Source organism: Lissotriton vulgaris, unplaced genomic scaffold (genome assembly GCF_964263255.1).
Source record: "Lissotriton vulgaris unplaced genomic scaffold, aLisVul1.2 SCAFFOLD_10833, whole genome shotgun sequence".
NCBI classification, from domain to species: domain Eukaryota; kingdom Metazoa; phylum Chordata; class Amphibia; order Caudata; family Salamandridae; genus Lissotriton; species Lissotriton vulgaris.
This window is the reverse complement of record NW_028253261.1, coordinates 7,501-31,314: the sequence shown is the minus strand read 5'-3', so window position 1 is coordinate 31,314 and position 23,814 is coordinate 7,501. Positions and strand designations below refer to the sequence as shown.

The following is a 23,814-nucleotide window of genomic DNA, read 5'->3' as shown; positions in this document are numbered from 1 at the left end:
ATCTGCGTCCTGGTTCTCAGTGATCGATCTGAAGAATGCTTTCTTTAGCATTCCGATTGCTGAGGAGAGCAGGGACCTTTTCGGTTTCTCTCTAGGTGGCCGCAGCTTTATGTTTAAACGCGCTCCTCAGGGCTACTGTGAGAGTCCATCGATATACAGCCAAGCCTTGAAGAGCCAACTTGATGCGTTTGTGTTGCCGGCTGGTGCGGCCTTGATCCAATATGTTGACGACTTATTGGTTGCGGCGGACACACAGGACATTTGCAAACTTTCTACGGTGTCGTTGTTGCAGCACCTCTGTGACTTACATCACAAGGTGTCACCTTCTAAACTGCAATATTGTTGTCAAGAAGTAACCTATCTAGGTCACTTATTGTCAAAGGAGGGAAGAAGGTTGACCCCAGAGAGGATTGCAGCAATTGCTCGAATGACTGTGCCAACAACTCAGAGAGATGTGCGTGCCTTTTTAGGTATCACGTCATACTGCAGGCAATGGATTCCAAATTTTTCATTGCTAGCGAAACCATTGGTGGCTCTTACCTGCAAGGATGTTCCAACTCCTTTACCATGGACGGAAGAATGTCAGAAAAGTTTTTCTGAACTACGTGATGCGTTGTGTTCGGCCCCTGTGTTAGGTACTCCTGACTACAGTAAGCCGTTTACACTATACGTTCACGAGAGGGAAGGTTGTGCGTTGAGTGTTTTGACGCAACAATTCGGTGGTAAGCAGCGTCCATGTGCATATTTTTCCTCGACCTTGGACCCGGTAGCTAGAGCATTGCTGAGTTGTTTGAGAGCAACAGCGGCAGCTGCGGTGTCCATCCGACAATCTGCAGGATTGGTCATGGATAATATGCTTACGGTGATGGTTCCGCATGCAGTTGACACTCTCTTGAATCGTGCGAAAACCCAACACTTGACGAGTGCAAGGTTGTCTGGTTAGGAGTTGACGCTTTTGGCAAGTCACATTCAAATAAAGCGCTGCAATGTCCTAAACCCGGCGACTTTGTTGCCAACCAATATGGAATCAGATGAGGTAGCACCGCACGATTGTTACTTACGAACTGAGGAGGAAACAAAGGGTCGTGTTGACCTAAAAAACACTCCATTGGAAGAACCCGATGGTACTCTGTATGTGGACGGCTCGTGTTTTAAGTTGCCGAATGGTGATGTGACGACTGCGTATGCTGTGGTGACGTTGAGTACGGTTGTGGAGACTGCGAGATTGAATCAGAACTCTGCACAGGCGGCAGAGTTAATTGCCTTAACCAGAGCGTGTGTGTTGTCGAAAGGGAAACGGGTGAATGTGTTTACGGATAGTCAGTATGCGTTTGGTGTTGCGCATAGTTTTGGACGATTGTGGAGAGAGAGAGGTTTTATGACATCGCACGGTACAAAGATTCAGCATGGACAGCTTGTGAATGATCTTTTGGATGTACTTACATTGCCCAAGCAGGTGGCGATTATTAAATGTAGTACACACCGTAAGGTGACGGATGATGTTGGTCGTGGCAATGCGTTAACTGATGAGATTGCTAAGGAGACTGCAAGAAACCTTACAACTAGAATGTATGTGACGAGTTCGGTAAGGTGGCCTCTAGAAGCTGGTATGTGTGAAGACACTATCGAGAGTGTGAAAGCGATTCAGAATGAGGCCACCGAGACTGAAAAGACCAAGTGGAAAGAGTACGGGAAAGCTAGATGCGAATGGCTGTTGGATTGATTTGTCGGAGAATAAAAGGTGGATGTTGCCGGATGCATATGTGCTAGCTGTTGTGACTATGGCACACGGTTTGTCACATATTAGTGCGAAAGGTATTTGTAAGTTGTTGTCCTCTGTATGGAAGAATGATGGTATCGCTAAGTGTGCTGGGAGATTGGTCAAGAATTGCATGATATGTATGATGTACAATCCTGGCAAGGGAACTCCTACACCCCCTGGCCATTTTGCTCCTCCTTCATGTCCCTTTAAGGTGATCCAGTTGGACTTCATCCATATGGAGTGATGCAATAACCTAAAATATGTTTTGGTTGTGGTTTGCGCATTCTCCCGGTGGATCGAAGCCTACCCTCTTAAAGACAATACTGCCCTGTCCACCGCAAAAGTCCTACTGAAGGAATACTTTCCTCGGTATGGAATGCCACGGATTGTATGGTCTGATAACGGAAGTGAGTTTGTGGGGAGTGTGATGAAGATTGTGTGTAAGGGCCTTGGAATTACACAAAAATTCCACAGCGCCAACCATCCCCAGTCAGCAGGTTTGGTTGAGGGGTACAATGGAACTCTCAAACTAAAACTCGCGAAGATTCACGCTACGACTGGTCTCTCGTGGCCTGATGCTTTGCCCCTGGCTCTTCTGTCAACTAGGGCGACTGTACACTCTCGAGTAGGGCTCAGCCCATATGAGATTGTGTTCGGCTGTCCTGCTAATGTTTGGGGGGGGTCCCTAGACCCAGTGTGTTCGCTGATCTTGAGTACCCAATGTTGATCGATTATCTTCATGATCTGACTGCTCAACTGAGGTTAATTCACCAACAGGTTTTTGAAGCACTGCCGGCGCAGACGGAGGGTCCAGGCCACCAGCTCCAGCCCGGAGACTGGGTGGTTACGAGGAATTTTGGCCGAAAATGAAATCTTGAGCCAAGATTCATTGGACCCTATCAGGTGCTCCTTGCCACGAGAACTGCTGTTAGTTTGGAAGGTCGCAAACACTGGGTGCACGCCACCCACACCAAAAAGGTACCTATACCTTTGCCAGCGGACTCGTGGATGAGGAAGGGCATCGCCTTGTCTGAAGCTGAGGTTTTGCCGAACTTTGTTCCATTTAGCGACGCTCAGCCTGTGGGAGATACCTCAGTGCAGCCGGACGATACTGTTGAACATTTGTCATCGGAGAACTTAAGATCTGAACAATTGCCTGGTCGTTTCACCATCTGACCAACTGTTCGAAGATCAGACTCGTCCTGGGAGAAGCAGATATTTCCTCCGTTCCAACACTAGAGACTAATAAAAAAAAATATTTTTGCTTTCTCCCCTGACATTCACGTTACCCCATTATCACTCTGAACATTTTTGAATAACTGTAATTTTTGTAAATTCTGAGTTCTTTTCTGCATATGTGTATTTGTTTCCACAGCTAGCAGATTTTGTATATATATTGTTTAATTAAAAGTACCTTACATCCGGGTGGACCGTAGGGCCGTGTGGGTACTTCCTTCTGTTTAGTAGGTCCTGACACTAGGTTGGAGACCGTCGATTCCTAGGAACTCCTGGGGATTGACTATTGCTACACAGAACGAAGTGCGTCAAGAACGTTGCGGACGGTTTTAGAGGATGGCTTTCTCGAAGCTGTCGGAATTGGAAAAGGCTCAATCTCAAAGATTCGAACTGCATAGAATTGCACGTACTAAATGCTTCATGTTTCAGGTGTTCCTTCTGTTCCTAACTGTTTCTTCGTTATTGGTGGGTGGGGTGTATTACATGATACAGTCATTGTTGCCTTCTGCCTCACTTACCCCTTCTTCTGAACCTAAGCCTACCTCCACTGTTTCTCCTCATTCTTTTCATATTCTACCCCAACACGAGCAGGTTAGACGAGCGGAATTTATGAACAATTCCTTCGTTCAGCTCCTTCATCAGCATCAGTTGGTGATGAACACTACCAATTGTTGGGTGTGTGGGTTAATGCCACATACCACCGATAAGGGAATTCCGTACCTGGTCCTTCCTTACAGTTCCCAGGGTTCAGCTCGAGCATTTCAAACAATGTTTCGTAGCGCACTAGATTCCTACCCCCATCGAGAGCCACGCACTGCAGATCATGGTCCTGGCCCGTACCACAAGCCTTTAGCAAGGGCGATTGCCGATTTAGATAGGGATATCTTTGACGCATCGCTTATCCCAGAGGAAGAGGTGAGAGCATACCAAGATCTGAGTGAGGCTGAGTATAGCATGTCAGTGGGTGATCGGCAGCTTAAAAGCTAGTCTCCGATCTGGATCGTACCCCATCTCGGTAATTTCTGTCTGAAAGGCCTAGGCCGAAGCCCGCGAGCTCAGCTCGGGAGGAGTGCCTGTACCGAAACTTATGTTTTGCCGTCGGCCTCTTCCCCTGTTCTTTTGACAGCTAAGGGTACTTACTTTGTTTGTTACGATCGCGCATATACATGGCTGACTCGTGACTTCTCAGGCACATGTTATATTGCGAATTTGTTGCCGCCGACCTTTACTGTTGGGTCGGATTATCACAAGACCAGAGTTGTGAGAGGCATAATTAGCGAAGAGGACACTGCCGGTCAAGAAGTAGGAGACTTCTTTAAGGGTTTCTTGCCGTTTTGGAGACCTATGATCAATAGTAGGAACCTGAGACAGTTGACTCGAATGGTGGAATCGACTGCTAATATCACTGCGAGTGCCCTTGGCAACATCACAGCAGAGCTTCAGGCGGACAGGCTTATGACGTTACAAAATCGTATGGTTTTAGACGTCGTCTTAGCAGATAGAGGTGGAGTATGTAAGGTGATCCATTCGAGTTGCTGTATTTTCATTCCTGACAACGCTCCAACTGTCTATCAAGCCATCTCGAAGTTGCATAAGATCTCAGAGTCCATACACGTGGACGTAGGGGATTGGACGCTACTAGGGTGGTTTTGGGGCCTGATGTCGACGTGGGGTTGGAAGATTCTGATGATCATTGGGGTTGTTGTAGCATTTCTGTTCACGTGTTGTCTTTGTGTGCAGTGTGGTCCTGCCTTATGTGGCCTCTGTGCTACGACGTGTATAAGGCGGCCGCCTGTTACCAAGGAAGCACTGATGGATAGAATAATGTTGCAGCAACATCTGGATGGTCTGATGAATATCGAAATCGATTCTGATTCCGACTAGTGCTTGCCTACATGAGGGCAAAAGGAGCGTCTGAGGTTCCGTGACAATTGTAAGTGGTGTTTTTGACTCGCCCGAATATGGTCGAGTCTGGTATCTATGAACCGCAAATGACGACTTTAGTGGGTGTACGCGTTTTCGCTACGCTGGCCTGAAACGTTCGTCTTATTCATGGGTTTCTTCATCTGAACCCACGGGTTCCATTTTAGATACGGCATCCATTTTGTCTCTTGCCCTCAAGTAGCCAGCGAACGGAAATTGTCCGCTTCGTGACCCTGGGATTCCCAAGCTCTTACGGAAGACACGTGCTTCTTTGAGGGTGTCTTTATGACTAGGGGGATGACACTGAAAAGGCAGATGGCCCCGCTCAAGGCTCATCTTGCCGTGCCAGTCTATTGTTTCAGCCGTGCATTCATTAGGCACGACTCCTTTGATCCTGCAATCGTGTTTCCGATATCGCCCCCCTACACTCCTTTCAATCTGTTGTCTATCTTTGATTTCTCTTGCACCTGTTTCTGACTTAAACTCGTTTACAGCCGGAATGGAATGTACTTAATGGTGGGATAACGTACTTTTACAGTTGGGAACCGGCGATGCTACTGTAATTATGTTCCGGGACCCTGAATACATGAAAGCAACCCTTTTGAAGTTTACTGTGGGAACTGAGTTGTAACCTTTTGTTCGCCATGTTGTGCTATGACAGAAATATGTATAAAAGGAGCGATCCACTGTTGCAATTTGAAGCAGTCTCCTAGAACCTACATATGTTGTACTTCTTGTGACTTCTGTGTTCCCTGCAGTAAATAAACCTCGATCTTTGACGCCGAAGGAAGTGTCCCGTGTCTCTGTGATTTGTACGCCGGAACAGGTAACCCACGAAGGTTTCAGGTGTTGTCCCCTGGCACCGCTGGGCCTTAGAATAGCCCAGTCCTTCAATTGGCACGAAATCAACGCCAATATTAGGGTCTCAAAGGGAAATCAGAGACCCCTGCACCAGGTCGACGCGCGTTTCGGCGGCTCTAGGCAACCTTCCTCAGGACCTTCTTACAGATTCCTTCAAGATATCAGGGGACCTTCTGGGCGGCTAACCGCTACCGCACTAGTTGATACGAAGTGAGATGAAGAATTGGTAGTTTCTGTAGAGGGAGTAATTTACCTCGTGTGGGTTATTTATCCACATCAAATGATTCCCGGGGGAGTGAAGTTGAATAATGAGACAGCTCGATAACTCCGTCCGGCCATCAACGTGTCTTAACTCCCCTCCGTCTCCAGTTCTCGCGGTCCAAAAAAAAAAAAAAAAACCCAGCGAGAACTGGAGACGGAGGGGGGAGTGAATGGCACGGAGTTAAGACATGTTGATGGTCCGACGGAGTTATCGAGCTATCTCATTCTACAGAAACAACTGTTTTCTTCACCTCACTTCGTACCAACTAGTGCGGTAGCGGTTAGCCGCCCAGAAGGTCCCCTGATATCTTGAAGGAATCTGTAAGAAGAAGGTCCTGAGGAAGGTGGCCGAGAGCCGCCGAAACGCGCGTCGACCTGGTGCAGGGGTCTCGGATTTCCCTTTGAGACCCTAATATTGGCGTTGAGATCGTGCCAATCTAGACTCAGTTCCTCCTTTTTCCTTTATTGGTGTGGTGTGAAAGAAGCTTGGATGTGAGGGTGTGTGGATTAGGAGTTTGTGTATATGATATCAGGTGGTCTTTTTCAATTTTTGGGCCATGTGAATTTATAATTCTTAGTGACATTTGCATATACTTGTTAAAAATCATGTCTTCTGAGAAAAAATATTTATAAAAAATGCTTTTGTGATTACATGTTTTATATTGAATAATAGAAAAGAAAAAATATATAAAATGCGAATAAAATAAGAATTAAAATGAAAACATGTTTATATTTCTGTAACTTGTTTTAAAATTAAAAGGACGTACATCACTCTTGGATAATTAGGGCCATTGCTGGAACAACCTTCCTACAATATTTTGTTAGTCTTCCCCTCTGTTCCGTGGCCACGACTTAACCTTTTGAGGGGGTCCCATCTTACATGCTGCTCACACCAAAACTACCTCCAGCTTCCATTTTTACATTTGCACACAGCCGGCAGCGTCCTACATCCAGCACAAGTTCCACCTCAGCAGAAGTAGGTAGTGGTACTACTGCGCAGCCACATAGTGAAATTCACCACCCAACCTCCAGTTCATCCGGCATTAGAAGTGGCACCTCTAGCAGGAGGCAAAAGTTAAGCTCCCCAGTGTGGGACTTCTTTACAGTTAGCGCAAATGAGGAGAACATTGCTATATGCTCCATTTGTCATTCCTCTGTTAGTCATGGTAAGCTTGGTACAAACTATGGTACCGGAGGCCAAATGACCCATATGATAAAACACCACGCAATCAAGTGGGAGGACCACCTACGTATCATAAAAGAAGGAACCATTAATGTTGGTAGGGAAGCAGTAGAAGGTACACGGGTCGAACAGGAAGAAGAGGGAGACATTCTATCTGGTAGTGGTACACTAAGTACCCCTGTCCCACTCCCCAGCACTGCAGTGGTAGATCCCACATCCTCCGCATCAGCAATATCTCTGTGGCACCAGAGTAAGAGTAGTAACCCGGAGACACCAAGGAGTACGGGTGCGAAGTCTGCGAGGCGAATGACAGCATCGGGCATATCTGAAAGAAATACCAAGCAACGTACCATTGTTAGCATGTTTAGGCAGGAGGGAGAGTACCAGCTTAGCTTAGCCTTCACCAATGTGTCTGAAAGCAAGTAATGAAAACCACCACGTGTCTCACTGTATTCGTGTCCATCGAGTCAGGTACACGTTTTCATTTTTTTGGACACGAATACAGTGAGACACGTGGTGGTTTTCATTACTTGCTTTCAGACACATTGGTGAAGGCTAAGCTAAGCTGGTACTCGTTTTGACAAACTTGCATTAGAGGTGAAATGCACATGAGGTGGAGTCTGGGGCTCCCTTATTTCTAATTCTGATTATTGTTACTGTGTTGATTTTGATTACAGTATTCCCCTGATGAAGGTATTGTTATACCGAAATGCATTGGGATTTACTGAAAAAGATGAATGGATGTACATGAAGTAATGTACCAAAAGACAGAAGAACAAAGTACAAGAAAAGAAAACTACAAATAAAAAAAGATGTTTTTCATTTGATCGGTTTTTATTGTTTCTTGATGCAAAGGAATATGGACAATGTTTTGGTTGAATGAACTTTTATATATATATATATATATATATATATATATATATATATATTTTTTTTTTTTTGACATTACACATCATTGTGGTTTATAGAGCACCCCGCGGGGGCTTGTGAAAAGTGCGTCGTTTTCAAACAGTTTCTGTTTGTGTTATATGTTATGTTACTGACGTGAGCCGGTCAGGTCAAGCGACAGCACCTAGAAAGAAGAGAATACAGTTCAGAGTACTAGATTCGCATTTTTCAAAAGGAGTGCAGAGTGTCAATTTCAGACATATATTCTTTACCCCAGGGGCTCACTCCTGGCACTCAGCACCCACACATCATGGATTTCGATGAAATTTAACAACTAATCAAGCAGATGTAAAGGCATATTCAGCAGAGGAAGCAGAGAGTGTGTATGCACTGATAAAAGATGTCAGAGATTTTCAGGGAAAACCTGGGTCCACCCCACAAATGATAAAACAATTACAATATACTTTAAGAAAACAAATTAACCAAAGGCTTCACGCCACTACGCTAATTCAATACCACAAAGTAAAGCGTATTCCACGCGGATTGCGTATATCCCTTAGACCACTACTTTTTAAATTCAACAAGCCTTTCATGTTAAGGTGGTATGCGATACTTAATAAGTGTTCTTTAGATTTGATTTTACTTATAGTGGAAGAGCTGTCCAACATTCTCAAAGAATTAGACACTGAGATACAAGAATTAAAAACGGAATTATCATCAAGGTTATCAGAGGAAGAATTGGCCACTACCCTTAAGAACATCAATGATCAATTGGAAGAACATACTAGGGAAGTACACGAACGTAAACTGCGCAAGTTTAAGCGCGATACAATAGACTACAAGCTAGACGAGGTCTATTCTTGGGCAGATCAGTATGCCCAAAGAAGAATTTACAAAAAAAACCAAGCTTCCTCTTCAGAAGAGAGTGTGGCAACCGAACAAGACACCTTACCCACCCGCACACCACTTGCAGCAACTCCTAGCACAAGTAGTGAGACAGGAGCTGAGGGAGGCCCGAATATTACCCCTGGGCCGGCTTTTTTAGAGGGGGGCAAAACATCCAACCACCCCCCCCACGGAACAATCCCAGTCAAAACAAAACGGACAAGGAGGGGACAAGGTTCAACAAAAAAAGCAAAGAAACAGGAGGAACTTTTGAACAAAGGCATATCTTTTGTTCCGACGTACTCCACTAACAAATTGGAAACTGAGGTTTCATTATTTAAATTTATGAGGAAACTTCGGTTACGGTGGTTTTTCCACACGATTAACTCAGAGTCCGCAATCTCAGCCACCACACCAGATAAACCACTGGTCTTCAGACCTAAGAGCACTTTTATGGCTCCATTTTCACATAAGGCTTTGGATCTATTTGAAACTTTGGTAAGGAAAGATGTAGAACAGATCTCAACCACAAAGACTAGACAAAACAACTTGACCAAATTGGAACATCAAACTTTGGTAAAATTGGCACAGAACGACATGTTAAAGATCGTTCCGGCAGATAAAGGAGGAGCACTGGTTGTACTCAACCAATCTCATTATCTGGCAAAGGTCAATCAGCATGTCACCGATGAAGACACATACATCAAATTGGATACCGACCCCACAGTTCGTTTTCAAACTATTTTGAACACTATTCTTGAAAGAGCACAGGAGATAGATGAGCAAACCCGCAAATTTTTGACTGTCCAATACCCCAAGAGACCTCACATATATATGGTGCCCAAAATGCACAAGAATCCAGCAGACCCCCCATTCAGGCCGATTGTGGCAGGATGTGGGTCTCTGCATGAACCCCTAGGCAAGTTTTTAGATCATTACCTACAACCATTAGTACAACAATGGAGCACGTACATACAAGATACCACAGACTGTCTAAAAAGGATCAGTGAAGTGATTATAACACCAGAGGAAAATGTTTTGTTATGCACTGTGGATATATCTGCCTTGTATACCTCCATCCCTCTTCAGGAGGGTATAGAGGCGGTTGAATGGATGTTACTACAGCATGATTATGACAAAGGCACTAATGTTTTTCTTCTAGAATTGTTGCATTTTTGTTTGTACCATGGATATTTCAGATGGCAAGACAGTTTTTACCTCCAAAGGACAGGTACTAGCATGGGTTTTACTGGAGCACCAACTTTTGCTAATATATTCATGGCAAAGTATGAGAACGAGAACATCTTGCAAAATTCCCAATGGTCACAACATCTTAAGCTTTATGTCAGGTACATAGACGACATTCTTATGGTGTGGGATGGTACACATGAGATGTTAGAAAACCTGTTGACAGAGTTAAATTGTTGTCATGACCAAATCAAGATCACATACTCTATTGATGACAAATCCATTAACTATTTGGATATACTCATTGAAAATAAAGGAGATGGCCTACACACAAGACTGTACAAAAAATCCACTGATCGCAATAGTGCATTACACTATAGCAGCTTCCACACCCTATCTTTAAAAAATTACCTATCTTTTTCACAGTTTTTACGTGCACGCAGAATCTGTTCACAGGAGGAACAAGGTATTCAAGAGATGGAGGTTATGGTTCAGGCATACAAAGAGAGAGGCTATCCAGAAGAGGTATTACAACAGGCTAAACTCAAAGCCAGTCAGAAAGACAGACAGGAACTGCTCGTAAAAACAGTTAGACAACCACTTCAGAGGGAGGTATTTGTAATTAAACACTCCACATCGAGTAGATTCATTAAGAAAAGCATTCTGAAAAGATGGGAAGTGATTGAACAAGAGACCGATTTAAAAAATGTGTTTTTAGACAAACCATTGTTTGCACACACCAGATCTAAGAACATAAAAGAGATATTAAAACATTCTCAGATCAACACAGGCAATGCTCGACATAGAGGCATGGTAAAGTGCCACAACTGTGGTCACTGCAGCAACGTAATGACAGGGGATGTATTCACACATCCACAGACAGGCAAGCATATACAACTAAGACACACGTCAGACTGCAACTCCAGCAAAGTAGTCTATGCCATTAAATGCTTTTAATTAATTGATATTGATGTGATGCATTTCGATCTCATTGTTTAAAGACCACGGTTTAAATAAACAGAGTTTCTCTCTCTCTCATTAAATGCCCCTGCGGGCTGGTATATGTGGGTAAAACCACAAGAAAGGTTAAGGTCCGTATAACGGAGCATAAGAGCCTGATAAGAACGTGGAATCCTAAATCCAACTTAGCAATGCATTGGAAAGAGAGACAGCACACTATCCCACAATTGCGTTACAGTCTTAGAAAGTATAAATCAGGAGGTACATGCTGACACCAATCGCCAATTATCACAAAGGGAGACATACTGGATTCGCAGTTTGAATACGCTAGAACCGAATGGACTTAATGACAAAATTGAATTTGCATGTTTTTTGTAACAAGTATATGTATTGAGTATAATAATTGTTATCATCATTGACAGTTTGTACTGCAACTTTGTCATAACCAGCACTCACTTAGTTGTAGATGTTAGTATCCCATTCACACTTATTTTTTACTTTTTATATTTAGCCCACGTACACTTTTTCAATACATTTAATACATGTCCGTTTCACTCCTTCTCCAGTATCCCCGATTATACGTGCTATTGACTAGGTAATAATGGCGCCCGCGGCAGTGTTTAGTTCATAGAGTCCGTTCTCAGTGTTTACACGGAAACAGCAGTTAACTCATAAGGATTGTAAAGAGACGGCGTCTTTGAGCGCAAGACGACGAGAGAAGTGACAAGTTCCCGGCAGCGAGGTAACGAGATGCACGGATGCGGGTTAAGGGTGGGGAGGTGTCAAGACCCGTCAGCGGGACACTAATGGCACCGTGTGTGTTTTTTTCAGTTGAAGAATGCGAAAGGCAGGCTACTTTGACGCTTAATTCCAGGGGAGAACATTCACTGACATAGGTAGGCGGCAGTTGGTTTCTGTTTTTGGCGTTTTTCAGAAATGGTCAGCACAGATAGTCATCATTTTGTTTTACTATTTAGGAATATCATACTTGTTACAGTACAGTCGTGAACTGCATCAAGTCCGGTACACGTTTTCATTTTTTTGGACACAAATACAGTGAGACACGTGGTGGTTTTCATCACTTGCTTTCAGACACATTGGTGAAGGCTAAGCTAAGCTGGTACTCGTTTTAACAAACTTGCATTAGAGGTGATATGCACATGAGGTGGAGTCTGGGGCTCCCTTATTTCTAATTCTGATTATTGTTACTGTGTTGATTTTGATTACAGTATTCCCCTGATGAAGGTATTGTTATACCAAAATGCATTGGGATTTACTGAAAAAGATGAATGGATGTACATAAAGTAATGTACCAACAGACAGAAGAACAAAGTACAAGAAAAGAAAACTACAAATAAAAAAAGATGTTTTTCATTTGATCGGTTTTTATTGTTTCTTGATGCAAAGGAATATGGACAATGTTTTGGTTGAATGAACTTTTATATATTTTTTTGACATTACACATCATTGTGGTTTATAGAGCACCCCGCGGGGGCTTGTGAAAAGTGTGTTGTTTTCAAACAGTTTCTGTTTGTGTTATAAGTAATGTAGTTAAGGCCATGGAAGATGGTCGCTATTTCAGGGTCCCGTGTTTGGCACACTGCATTAACATTGTGGTTCAAGACTTTCTGAAAAATGAAAGCAAAGTCAGTAACTTACTGACCATTTGCAGAAGAATCTGCACGCATTTCAATCATTCTTTTAAACCCCGGAAGCAGCTACGGGTCATTCAACGTGAGTATAAAATGCCAGTCAAAGCACTCATACAGGAGGTACCAACACGTTGGAACTCGACTTATTACATGCTTGATCAGCTGTTTGAGCAGTACATACCACTTAATGCTTATGTCATGACAATGTCAAGAAGATCAGGGGATCCAACTGTTATTAAAGCCATGACAGTTGAGATGTGGCAATGGGACCTCATTAAATGCCTGACGGAGATGCTACTTCCTTTTGAGGTCTTCACACGTGCAGTCAGCAGGGAGGACTGTACTATGAGCCAAGCTATCCCATTGTTGTACATGCTGGAGCAAGAGCTGAAGGAGGTGTCTGAAACATACGAAAGTGTGGAAGGAAAACTTGAAGCATGTAATTTGGCGAAGTCCTTAGCCGGCCGCTTATCTGAGAATACAAGGATTCAAAATAAGATTGTGTCACATCAACATTACATTATTGCCACAATTTTGGATACACGATACAAATTATTTGTGAACCGTAATGCAGTAATTCCTTTTTCAGAAGGGGATGTTTCCAAGTACAAAACAGTAATAGCCAAGGAAGCCACTGATTTAGAAAACGAACGGCTCTCAATTACAGGCCTGCCAGTGCCAGCCCAGGACAGTGCAAGCACTTCTGAGCATCCTACAGAGTCAAGTTCTCCTTCACAGCATGCGAGCAGTGAGTTTGCTTCCCAGCAGTCACCAACACAAACAATAACAACAACCGCACCAACAGGATCTGATTCATCAGACAAGCAAAAAAATAGCTGCTTGATTTCTACAGAAAGGGATGGGTAAGTCCGTTGCTGTCGCAAAGCAAAAAGAGAACGAGCAAACCCGAGCACCAATGAACATTGAGGGGATGGTCCAGGCCTATCTGGATGACACAACAGAGGTGTTCATGGAGCAAAGCCCATTGGTGTATTGGTATAGGACAAGAAGCCAATGGCCAGTGCTCAGCAGGCTGGCGATAAAGTATCTAGCTTGCCCTGTTGCAAGTGTCTCTTCTGAGCGTGTGTTCAGTGCTGCTGGTGCCATTGTGACTGTGAGAAGGACTAGTCTCTCGCCCAAAAGCGTGGAGAGGTTAACCATGATAAAAATGAATCAGCATTTGATACCACCAGACTACAAAGTCCGTGAATCAGAGCTGGAAGAGGAGAGCGAGTCGGAAGAAATAAGTAGTGGGTTACAGGACCTACTACTGTCAGAAGAACCACCAGGGTTTGAGGACGAGCTCCTCTTCCCTGACAACTAGGCTTTGAAATGGTTACATTCTCCCTTCCTTTATTTCTCCCTTCCTTATTTGTGTGTATCTGTCTTTCTGACTCAAACTTCAAAACCAACACCATCTTCCTTTCTCTTTTAATTACCTATTGGAGTTGCACATCTGAGCATTTACTGTGCACTCCACTCATCAGAGTCCTTCTCCATCTTCCTGACTCACCCTAAATACATTTCCATCTTGCCATACTTTGGATGGAGATGGACAATAGTGCAATAATGTAGCCTCTAACAGTCCCTCCATAACAAGTGAAAGGTACGCAACTATAGCCATCTTCTATTTTGTTTCCAATATGAAATGCATCACTGTCTTAAGGCTACACCTCTGTCTGCAGGCATACACAACTCTTCAATATCAGAACTTGAGCAGGGCTCCAAAATGAAAGTAAACTCGTCATCACTTTCAGAAGACTCTGCTGCATCTGTGATCGGACAGCCACAAAGAAGAGAAAGACAGGTATATGAAATGAATGATGCCATACATTGCATTGGCTGCTTGCTGACTCAGAGCAAATGTGCATGAAGTAGAAATATAGTATACTAGTAGTTTAATATAATAACAAAGTACTTGTGTCTCAAGTGATGGTCAATATTTCCATGTTTAATAATATGTATCCAATTGTACTCCTACTACTGCAGGTGCAGTCTGGACTTAATCGTAGTCACTCACTACAGACTGAGTTGCTGTTGGTGGTCTTTGGAGAACACGTACACGTGCCACACCGGATGATGATGATGATGACCACCATACCATCTTTGCACGCTGTCAGTCAGTTTGATCAGAGATGATTAATGGAATATGTTCAGGAAGTGGAATACAAGGTAAACACACAACCAATCAACAAGAAGCACAGCAGACCTAGGCTACATGTGTGTGCAGTGGTGGAATGGAATAGTGGAATGATTGACTGACATTGGCGCATTGATTTAAATTAACCACTTGTTTTGGAAAATGCTAGGTTGATGTATATGCCTTTTGTCTGAAACTGTGAAAAAATGTAGGTAAATGGAGTTTGGGCCACAGACTCACGGCCCAGTGTTGTGGTGTGGCCCTGTAACTGTTCTGTGCTGGCTCCTATTTGTTGTTCTTTCGATGACTGCTGTGCAACTAGAAGAGTAGAGTTAATCAATGTATCCAAGCAGCCTCAGTCTGAAAATCTTCTCGTTCACGAGTGTCTTTTTTGCACTACACCGTAATTGATTTTTTATGTTTTCATTCTGTTAACTTATTTTGTAATACCCCATTTCTTCTTTCATCAACACTTACAGGCCGGCCTTTCACCCAGCGCTATTATACGTGGAGCAACAACTCACACTTACCTTACCAATCCTCCTCATCATCATCCAGCCAGAGGCGCCCCTGAATGATATAATCAATCAGTCACAACAGTGTCCATGGAAGGGAGGAAAAAAAAATGAATGACTAGATACTACACATTTGGCCCTGGATAATAATTAACTTTAGTATCATTTTCATATTTTTCTTTGATTCCTTTTTCCTCTTCATTTATTTTACGCTTGTGTTTGGTAATTGATTGTTCACTTAAACTCTCTCTTAATTTTCTTTGCTAGCTTTCAGCCCGCTACATCAGGTATTATGGTTTCTCAGAGGGCATACAGCCTAGGCAAAAGTCATATTCATATCATATATAAGAAGTACTTCCTTTGAATTGTGTAGTAGTAGTGAAGTAATTACCACTTATTATTAACCATCAAGTTAATAATAAACCTTCATCATGCATCCATTTCGTTGTTCTTCTTACTTGACTTTCTATTTATTGGGGAATTGTGGATCAGCAATCATCGTCTTCATTGTTTTGCTTTTGTTGTCTCCATGCGTACTGTTTTTCTTTTTCAAACCTTTCCCCAAAACCCCCGTTCCCATCCATTCATCAAACCCGAACCCTCTTCCCCCGGGCTGTGTGGTTTTATATTGAGGTGTGATATTACTACATTAAATCTACACCAACAATTGATCACACGCTTGCTGGGGCAGATATGGTGAAACCAACACTAATGAAATCAAATGTCAACAATACAGGGCGAGGATCTTCTTCTGCTTGCCCACCCAAGCTCACTTTATGTACTAGTGTACAAGGCAATTAATTTCCCAAAGTGACCCAACGAATAAATGTAAATCATTGCTGGCATTGTTTGAATTAAATTTTAGAGCATTTAAGTTTACGATTTGTATTCGGTTTTAATGACTCCAACGCAACTACAGTTATCTTCTTCTACTTGGCACAGTCCCCGACACCATTGATTTCTTTGAGTTCGTTTAGCAGTTGCAATATTATTTGTATTTTTTTGTCCGTATTATGTACTGTAATTTTCTACTTCTCTCACATTCTCTCTCAGGCAAATGACTGTCTCTTTGTTTTTGTTTGCCAATGCTAGTGCCAGTGTCTAGGACTAGTCTACTACTACTATCACACAACCACGGCATATTCTCCGTTGTCTTGGGAAACCATGCAGCCCTTGCGGTGCCAAACGTAAACATCATCAATCACAGGTAAGAAGAGACGTTTGCTGGGAGGTATAATGGAGGAGAGGCTGATAGTACTAATAGGACAAATATAACTGAATGAGGGGTACAGCATCTATCTGTTTGCATGTTACACATGTGTTCACTTAATAAAGTATTTCAATCAAATACTGGCCACTGCCCTGCATCTAGAGTAAACCTTGTGACGTACAACAGTAACCCCACCACAAAACAACATCATATCATATGTATAAGTTGAAAATAAATAACATTTATTCATGTACAAAAAATATCCTCCTAGTCCTCCTATCCCACCCCTATCCCCACCCTAACCCCAACCAATGTACAAGTCCAAAGAATGTCCCACAAAAATATCCCCAACACCCAATTCCCACCCACCAACAAAAGTATTAAAAAAGGGGCAAATCAACAGGGTCCATTTACAGTTGGCGGGCTTTGAGGTGTTTGTCCACTATAATCTTGACGCGCTCCTCTAATTGGTCCTCCAGCTTGGCCACCCAGAGAAGTTGTTGCCGAAATGCACGGCACCTACATTTGCATTTGCATCCATGCTGTGTGGGGGTGGCAGTTGTTAATTGCCGGCGGTGAGCGGCTGCCTGGCCGCGGCGCCGTACTCCTGCAGGTCGGGCCTTGCTGGGGCCAGACGCATTGGAGGAGGCAGCAGCTGCTGCCGCCGCCTCTTCCTCCTCCTCCTCAGCCACCATCTTGCGGTACTCCTCCACAGTGGCGTGCAGTTTCCTTTGCCGGGCCCTGGCTGCCAACTCCTTCCGTGATGGTTTTGGGGAAGGAGTATGAGTATCTATAAAAAAAGAAATATAATTGTAATTGAAACTCTTCAAAATTAATTCAACAGTACATTGTGGCATAGTAGCACTACCAAGCGCAGTACATACAATTGGTGTCAACTTTTAGTACCTATCTAATCTATCCTCCTGCTTCCCCTGCCTGTAGCATTTGTTGAAGTTTTTTCCGGCATTATACTTGCCCTAGTACTGGGTGGCCTGGAGTACACATAAGAACAAAAGTCTTTTTTGTATCTCCTTTTATTTTTTCAAAGTAAGACTCTGCTTCCAGTGACAGTCTTCACCTATGATGAATACAATACATTTAGGGGGCATCCACCCATTAAAAGTAAATGTCTATCATTCTTTATTATCGGCTTAGCTGATTTCACTTTCACCAGCAACCACCCATGCGTCCACTCCTTCCTTGCCTTGGGTTTCATTGACACAAACTCCGCTCATGATTCTTGCTATCCACTGTATTCATGCACCGATATTGTTTTGCCCAACCAGGCCTGCATTTTCTTTGACCTTCCAGTTCTACCCATCCTTCAACAACCCATGCATCGGATTCATATCAGCCACGTGAATGAACCTTCGGAAGTATCCTTCTATGGTAGTTAAGTCTTATTATTACATCGCTTTAGTCCTTCCTCCTTCCACCCTAGTTCACTTTTTTCCCTTTTTGTTCTACACATCCCTCAAGGTCATCTGATCTGACTTTTAGTCTTCTCCATAAGTTTCACAGCTGAGTTGGAGTCTGATGGAAGAGGCCTTGTTTACTCAACTCACACTGGTAATGCTACAAAGGGTGTCTTCTTCAACCATTGTATATTGTCAAGTACAACTTCAAATTCATTCTTAATTAGTCTCATAGCACAGGGAGGAAAAAAATGTCCCCCTTCCACCTAGTAATGCAAATAAATAATGAATATAACTTACCACCGCCGCAGTTTCCTCCCCCACTGATGCTCCTGTAGGTGCCGCAGCCTCTGTCCCCTGCTGGATGGCAATCACATCGCCGCTGGCACCGTCGGCCCTGGTGGTTGGTAGTTATTGTGCACCTATAAAAGCAAGTACACGTTTTTAGATGCCTGCACACCTCCCCCTATTTTACTAGTTGTACTTTTTTCACCAGGAAGGAAGATTGAAAAAACAGTTACGTACAACATGAATAGTTGTGTAACTAGTCCAAATTGCGTCCTAATGTACAGCAGTCACATTAGACAGAGTTTAGTTTTAATTTATTAGATGGTCCCTAGTGTCATCTAATCTCTACTCCTACTCTAGTCTTTGGAAAGTTAGCCAGAGCCATATAACCGTTTTAGATCTGGGTCTACTGCCTTGCCCATGTTACCTCGCAGCTTGTTGCACAGTAAGAAAGACACCATTGAGGCCACATGAGTGTTGCATACAACTAAAGAGGTTGACAAACCAGTATTGTTAGTCCCTTTTGCTTATCCATAATGTTGCACTTTTTGCCATGACTGCTAAAAACTGGCATCGTTTTATTCACTGTCTAACGTGCAACAGTTTTCTCATAGGCAGATGAGAAAGAGAAGATTGCCTTCTACGAAACACGGGATTTGCAGAGCTTTCGAAACATGCATGTGTAACCACTAACAGTATACGTTCAACGGTGAGAGGTCTCCCACAATTCACACATTTCTTTATCGTGCACTAGATGTACAAAATGTATAGTATTTAATTTATTATTCTTCATTTTGATTGGTGGAGCAGGATGTTTTTCAAGGAAAAACTTACAAGTTACAACAATACAAAGCTTGTTATTAAAAAAATAAAGTTTTTGAACTTGCACATAGACTCTGTGGTATATTTTGAGTGTCTGGGGTGTTGTGGACTGAAACGAGTGAGTGAGCGAAAGGGTCTTCTGTTCTGGCCTGGGTTGTGTAATAAAATCATTGGGTATATTATATATATATCTAACTAACTATCTTCGTGTGGGGGTCGGGAGTGGGACAAATGACTATGACCGAGACACTTAGGTAGGTAGACGGTCATTAGATTATGGGTTCTTCTGACTGAGTTCTGTGACTAGGGTGTAAGGTCCAACCTCCCTATCACCAACATCAACATCGTATTTTCGTGTGCATAGTTCTGTATGTGTATGTGCAGAGAATAATAACCACAACAGTAGTAGAAGTATACTACAGGGGTGGGGAAATCGTATCGCCCGACGCCCAAACCAAGTAGATTTTTATAATGGGCAAGAAGATTTATTGTCTATTTTGTCCGACGGACATGTAGACATTGAATCACTAAAAATATATGAGCTGTGGCCCCTTTCGGGCTCACAGCCAATTAGAAGCGTAGCCAGAATGCATTTGGAGGCCACTTACTGGCTGGAAGGCCATGACTGGGCGCTATCTAGCCAGTGATTGGCTGGGAGAGTCTTGCGCTAAACGTCCGTGTTCTAGCGCGGATTCCTCACTGGTGCAGCCCACCTGCTCTTGGAACTCAGCTGCCGAACGTGCAAGGGCGGGCGCCGAGACAGGAAACACTTTTCCACTGCCAGCACCGAGAGCTGTTGGTCTAGTGACCTGGTGGTTTCTCTGCCGCTTAATGCTGCGTGGTTCGATCGCCCTGCCCAGTGGGATCCGTCCAAGGCAGGCCTCTTATCTTTGGTGCGCTGCTGCGCACTTCATGAAATCGGGAGCAACAAGTCGGCGTCTGACACACTGTATGCCTCCCCAGAAGGTGAGTCCGTCTGAAAATGGGTTTTGCAGCAGTCTGAGGTTTAAGAAAATGTTGTTAACTGTGATTGATTTTGCACGCAATGATCTGGAGTCCGTGAGCCTGGGAGAAGGGTCAGGTCAAATGTGTGGCACCTTAACATTTTACAATAAGTCGTCACCTCTCCTTTTACAATCTAGTAATGGAGCCAGTACATCGTTGGTAAGGAGTGAAAACACGATAAAAGGAAGTTTAATAGAGTGATATTGACCTTTACTTTGTTTCTGCTTTTATGGACAAGGTCGCATTTGGGGGCACGGAGCAAACGATAATACTTTAAATACCTGGCAGGTTTACAGAAAATGCAGCCTTGCAGGATTATGCGTGTGCTGTTAATGGAAGCATTTTTTAATTTGCATTGTTTTCCTGGTGTTAAGCAAATCAAGCTATAGTTGAATAAAGAAAACACCACATTATGCTGAAGGCAGAAAGTATCTTTGTAATCCAGGAAATGTGCAGCGTATTTCACACTATTCACTGAGATGTGGGCCACTCTTGGCGTTTGAAACGTTGCAATGTCCACATTTTTGCCCAAGATGAGTTCTCCTTTACCAATACTCTCCCCCACAGTCTTTTTTGCCTTTTCCTTATTCCGTTACCTCCCCCTTTGCTCCACGGCTTCTCGCTTAATCAGTGCCCACACTTTATCTTTCAATCTAGCCACTGCTGCAGAGGAAAAGCCTCACGCCCGTGTCAATACTTGCAGGCTTAATCCTTTCAAGAAACTGATTTTTCTCCACATTTAGGGCTCGTTTCTGTTAGCCTGTACCTATATTTGGTTGAATTTCTCGTCTCCTGTACCTATTGTTTGTGCTAAATAAGCAGAGCCATTGTAATGAAGCGGCAGGGAAGGTCTAATTTATGCGGCAGGGAAGGTCTAAATTACGCAGTAGGGTTGACTAAATTATGTTGCCACAAAAATGAGAATTATGTAGCATAATGCAGCTCATTTTCGTTGATAGTATTACTTCATTATTTTGACATCTGTACACGTTAACACTCTATAAATGTTTCGCCTCATTAGTCTCAGATTAAGACCCACATACAGCAATAGCAATTTAAAAGAGACCAGTCACTACTTGTGATGGGCTTTTCACTGTGTGCCAGGACATGTTACCCCCTTTTTAGTAACTTTTGATCTGTTTGAGCTAGTATAAACATTTTTTTGTTAAAATATGCCGTTTAGGCAGCATCTGTTGATTATATGGCAAATTATATGGAAAACTCCTCAGCTGTAGAATCTCATAATTAGAGTTGCTCTGTATATAAAGCACGAGGGACCAGTCACCAGTGGGGGACCATATTTCATTTGCAACGATATAAAATGGCAAAAATTGAAGAAGCAAGTTCAATATAAAGCAGAAATTATCAAAATATGTATTTGTAGGTCTCACAATCATATTTTATTCACAACTGGGTGAAAATATACAATGTTCCTACCTCGGAATTTTATGCAACCTCTGTAGTGTTGCTTTTTTGTTGCCCAGTTACGTCAGCAGTAAAAAATAGCCCATAACAGATCTAAGGAAAAGTGACTCTTCCGCCTGTGTAAATATTTGTCCTATGTAGACATAAAGGTTTGCATTTCTTTCCCTACATGATTTGCCAATGGGTGTTATTCATGTGGGTCCTGTCTTTGTGCCTTCTTTATGCATGTGCCCATTTTCAAATATCCAAGTATCATCCATTGGACCCTCAGGATGCTCAGCTTCTGAAATAAAGAAACTGATTGCACAAGTTGCTGCAACGTTAAAACCGTTTCCTTCACCAGGCTTCCCAATACTCGTATATCAGCATCCTAAAACAGAATTACAGGAATTCCCTGAAGATAACACATATTTCGGTGGGCAGTGGAGGGCTGGGGACACTGGAAGGAGAGAGACAAGTGGCAGAGATCTTTACAAATCTCAGTGAGACAGACTTGCACATCCATTGCGTATCTGCATCCCTTCATGTTAGGGAAGCGTTCTCTGCTGGTGCCATGACTAACCAGTACTGTGCACAAGAGAACCCTGTACTGCTACTGCCAGTGTTGCATATGCTCCTTGTGTGGTAGAAGAATATGGGGATGTAGCAGTGAGTGCACAATAATATAATGACACCACACCTGCCCAGGAGTGTAAAAGGGGAGATTGATTTAACTGCCCATTACTTTCTCCTGTGTATTCGTACTTGTGGATACTGCTTCAGTGAACTAAACACCTCTGCTATGTGATTATTGCTGCCCCATAAACAATTCATAAGCTATGCCAGGAAGTGGTTATTCCCCTCCACATGTTTATCAGAGCATGATCACAAGTGAGTATTTTTAACACTGTACAGCTATGAATTGTCCCTAGAATGAAGAACACCCTTTTGCCCTACAGGTTCATATTCCGGCACATTCTATGCCAAATACGCTTCAAGAAATGTAGTCTTACCAGCCTGCACTCTGCTTTTAGGTACTATTTCTCTAAAATTGAAAATTTGTCACATGCATACTGGTTAATAATTGAGTGCAGTGCACACTGACACATCTGCACACATGCTGTACATCCATCCAGTACAATAGTTGAATTAAAAGGTGTGACCATGCACTGCATAATTGGACTTGCATTGAAAGTATATATTGCAAAGTATGTTGCACTGATTGTCGTGCAGGTTATCTCTGTGCAGACACACCTCAGTGATTTATGGAATAGGTGAGGCAAGCAGATATCTTCCCAGGACAAGTAGATTTCTGTAACATTTTGTCCATTGGCCAAGTAGATTTTTGTAAAATTTCCACACCCCTGATACTAACTGAACAAAAATTAGTAGGCAAACATCAGGTTGTGCATTTTTTGTTGGTGGGACTTGACAAAGACTGGAGATTACAGAGGACAACGCAAAAGACAGGAGTGGACCCAGTGGCTACAGCTATTCTATCACAGCTTTATTCAAAAGAACACCTTAACTAAAGAGTGGCCAACAGGGCAAGCTTAGCTACACACAGTCTAATAGTAGTAGCACAGAGAGTCTTAGGGCAGAGGCAGTTTGAAGGAACTGAAAGTCAGGGATGGCATTGAATAGTTACCCAAAATTTGGAAAACAAATTTAAGATCAAATAGGTTTTGCTAACATTGAATTAGGAAGGAGGCTGAATAGGTTGGAAAAAATAAGGTGCGTTAAAAAGTTAGGGAAATATAATTGTTAATAATATAAACACTGTAGGACTTACTGGGGCCAGCAGCAGGATCCTCTGTAGAGGAGCGCTCCTCTTGTGGTTGTCCCGCCAACTCGGACCCAGTCTTCTTGCCCTTGGGTGGTGCTGATCATGTAAGAAATAATAAAGAAAGAGAAACATTAAGTGCTGTGAAACAAAGACCTCATTCAAAAAGCCTCTCAAACATTTTAGGGAACAACTCCAATAAAATTGACTTCGAAGTATAAATGACTACTGGCTTGCAGGATCCACAGACCGTCTACTTGTAGAACACTAATCAAATGTTCTATAAACATTCTGATTGCAGAATATACTAACAAAGCCAGTACCACCTGACCTACACCACCTATTCAAGAATCCAGACGGGCCAATTGTTCAGTAATGTAATTCAAAGAAAAATCCCCGGACTACTCATGCTTCTCTACACACTCTTGCCTTT

At 43.0% G+C, this 23,814-nt stretch overlaps 1 protein-coding gene across 1 annotated transcript; it reads right to left on the bottom strand.

Moving 5' to 3' along the window:
• Positions 1–17,060: 17,060 nt before the first annotated feature.
• LOC147661072 (uncharacterized) lies at positions 17,061–23,488 on the bottom strand. The gene is made up of 3 exons (XM_086951357.1): positions 23,391–23,488; positions 18,380–18,501; positions 17,061–17,454 (listed from the first exon to the last, which is right to left on the bottom strand). Exons 1-3 carry the CDS (start codon positions 23,486–23,488, stop codon positions 17,075–17,077), a joined length of 600 nt encoding a protein of 199 aa, XP_086807483.1. The 3' UTR covers positions 17,061–17,074.
• Between the last annotated feature and the right edge of the window lie 326 nt (positions 23,489–23,814).

Excerpts from the sequence above, each read along its gene's own strand:
- LOC147661072 (XM_086951357.1), bottom strand. The coding sequence starts at position 23,488 with ATGATCAGCACCACCCAAGGGCAAGAAGACTGGGTCCGAGTTGGCGGG. Across the intron at positions 18,502-23,390 it reads GGATCCTGCTGCTGGCCCCA|GTGCACAATAACTACCAACC; the intron begins GTAAGTCCTACA and ends TTGCTTTTATAG. Across the intron at positions 17,455-18,379 it reads GGGAGGAAACTGCGGCGGTG|ATACTCATACTCCTTCCCCA; the intron begins GTAAGTTATATT and ends CTTTTTTTATAG.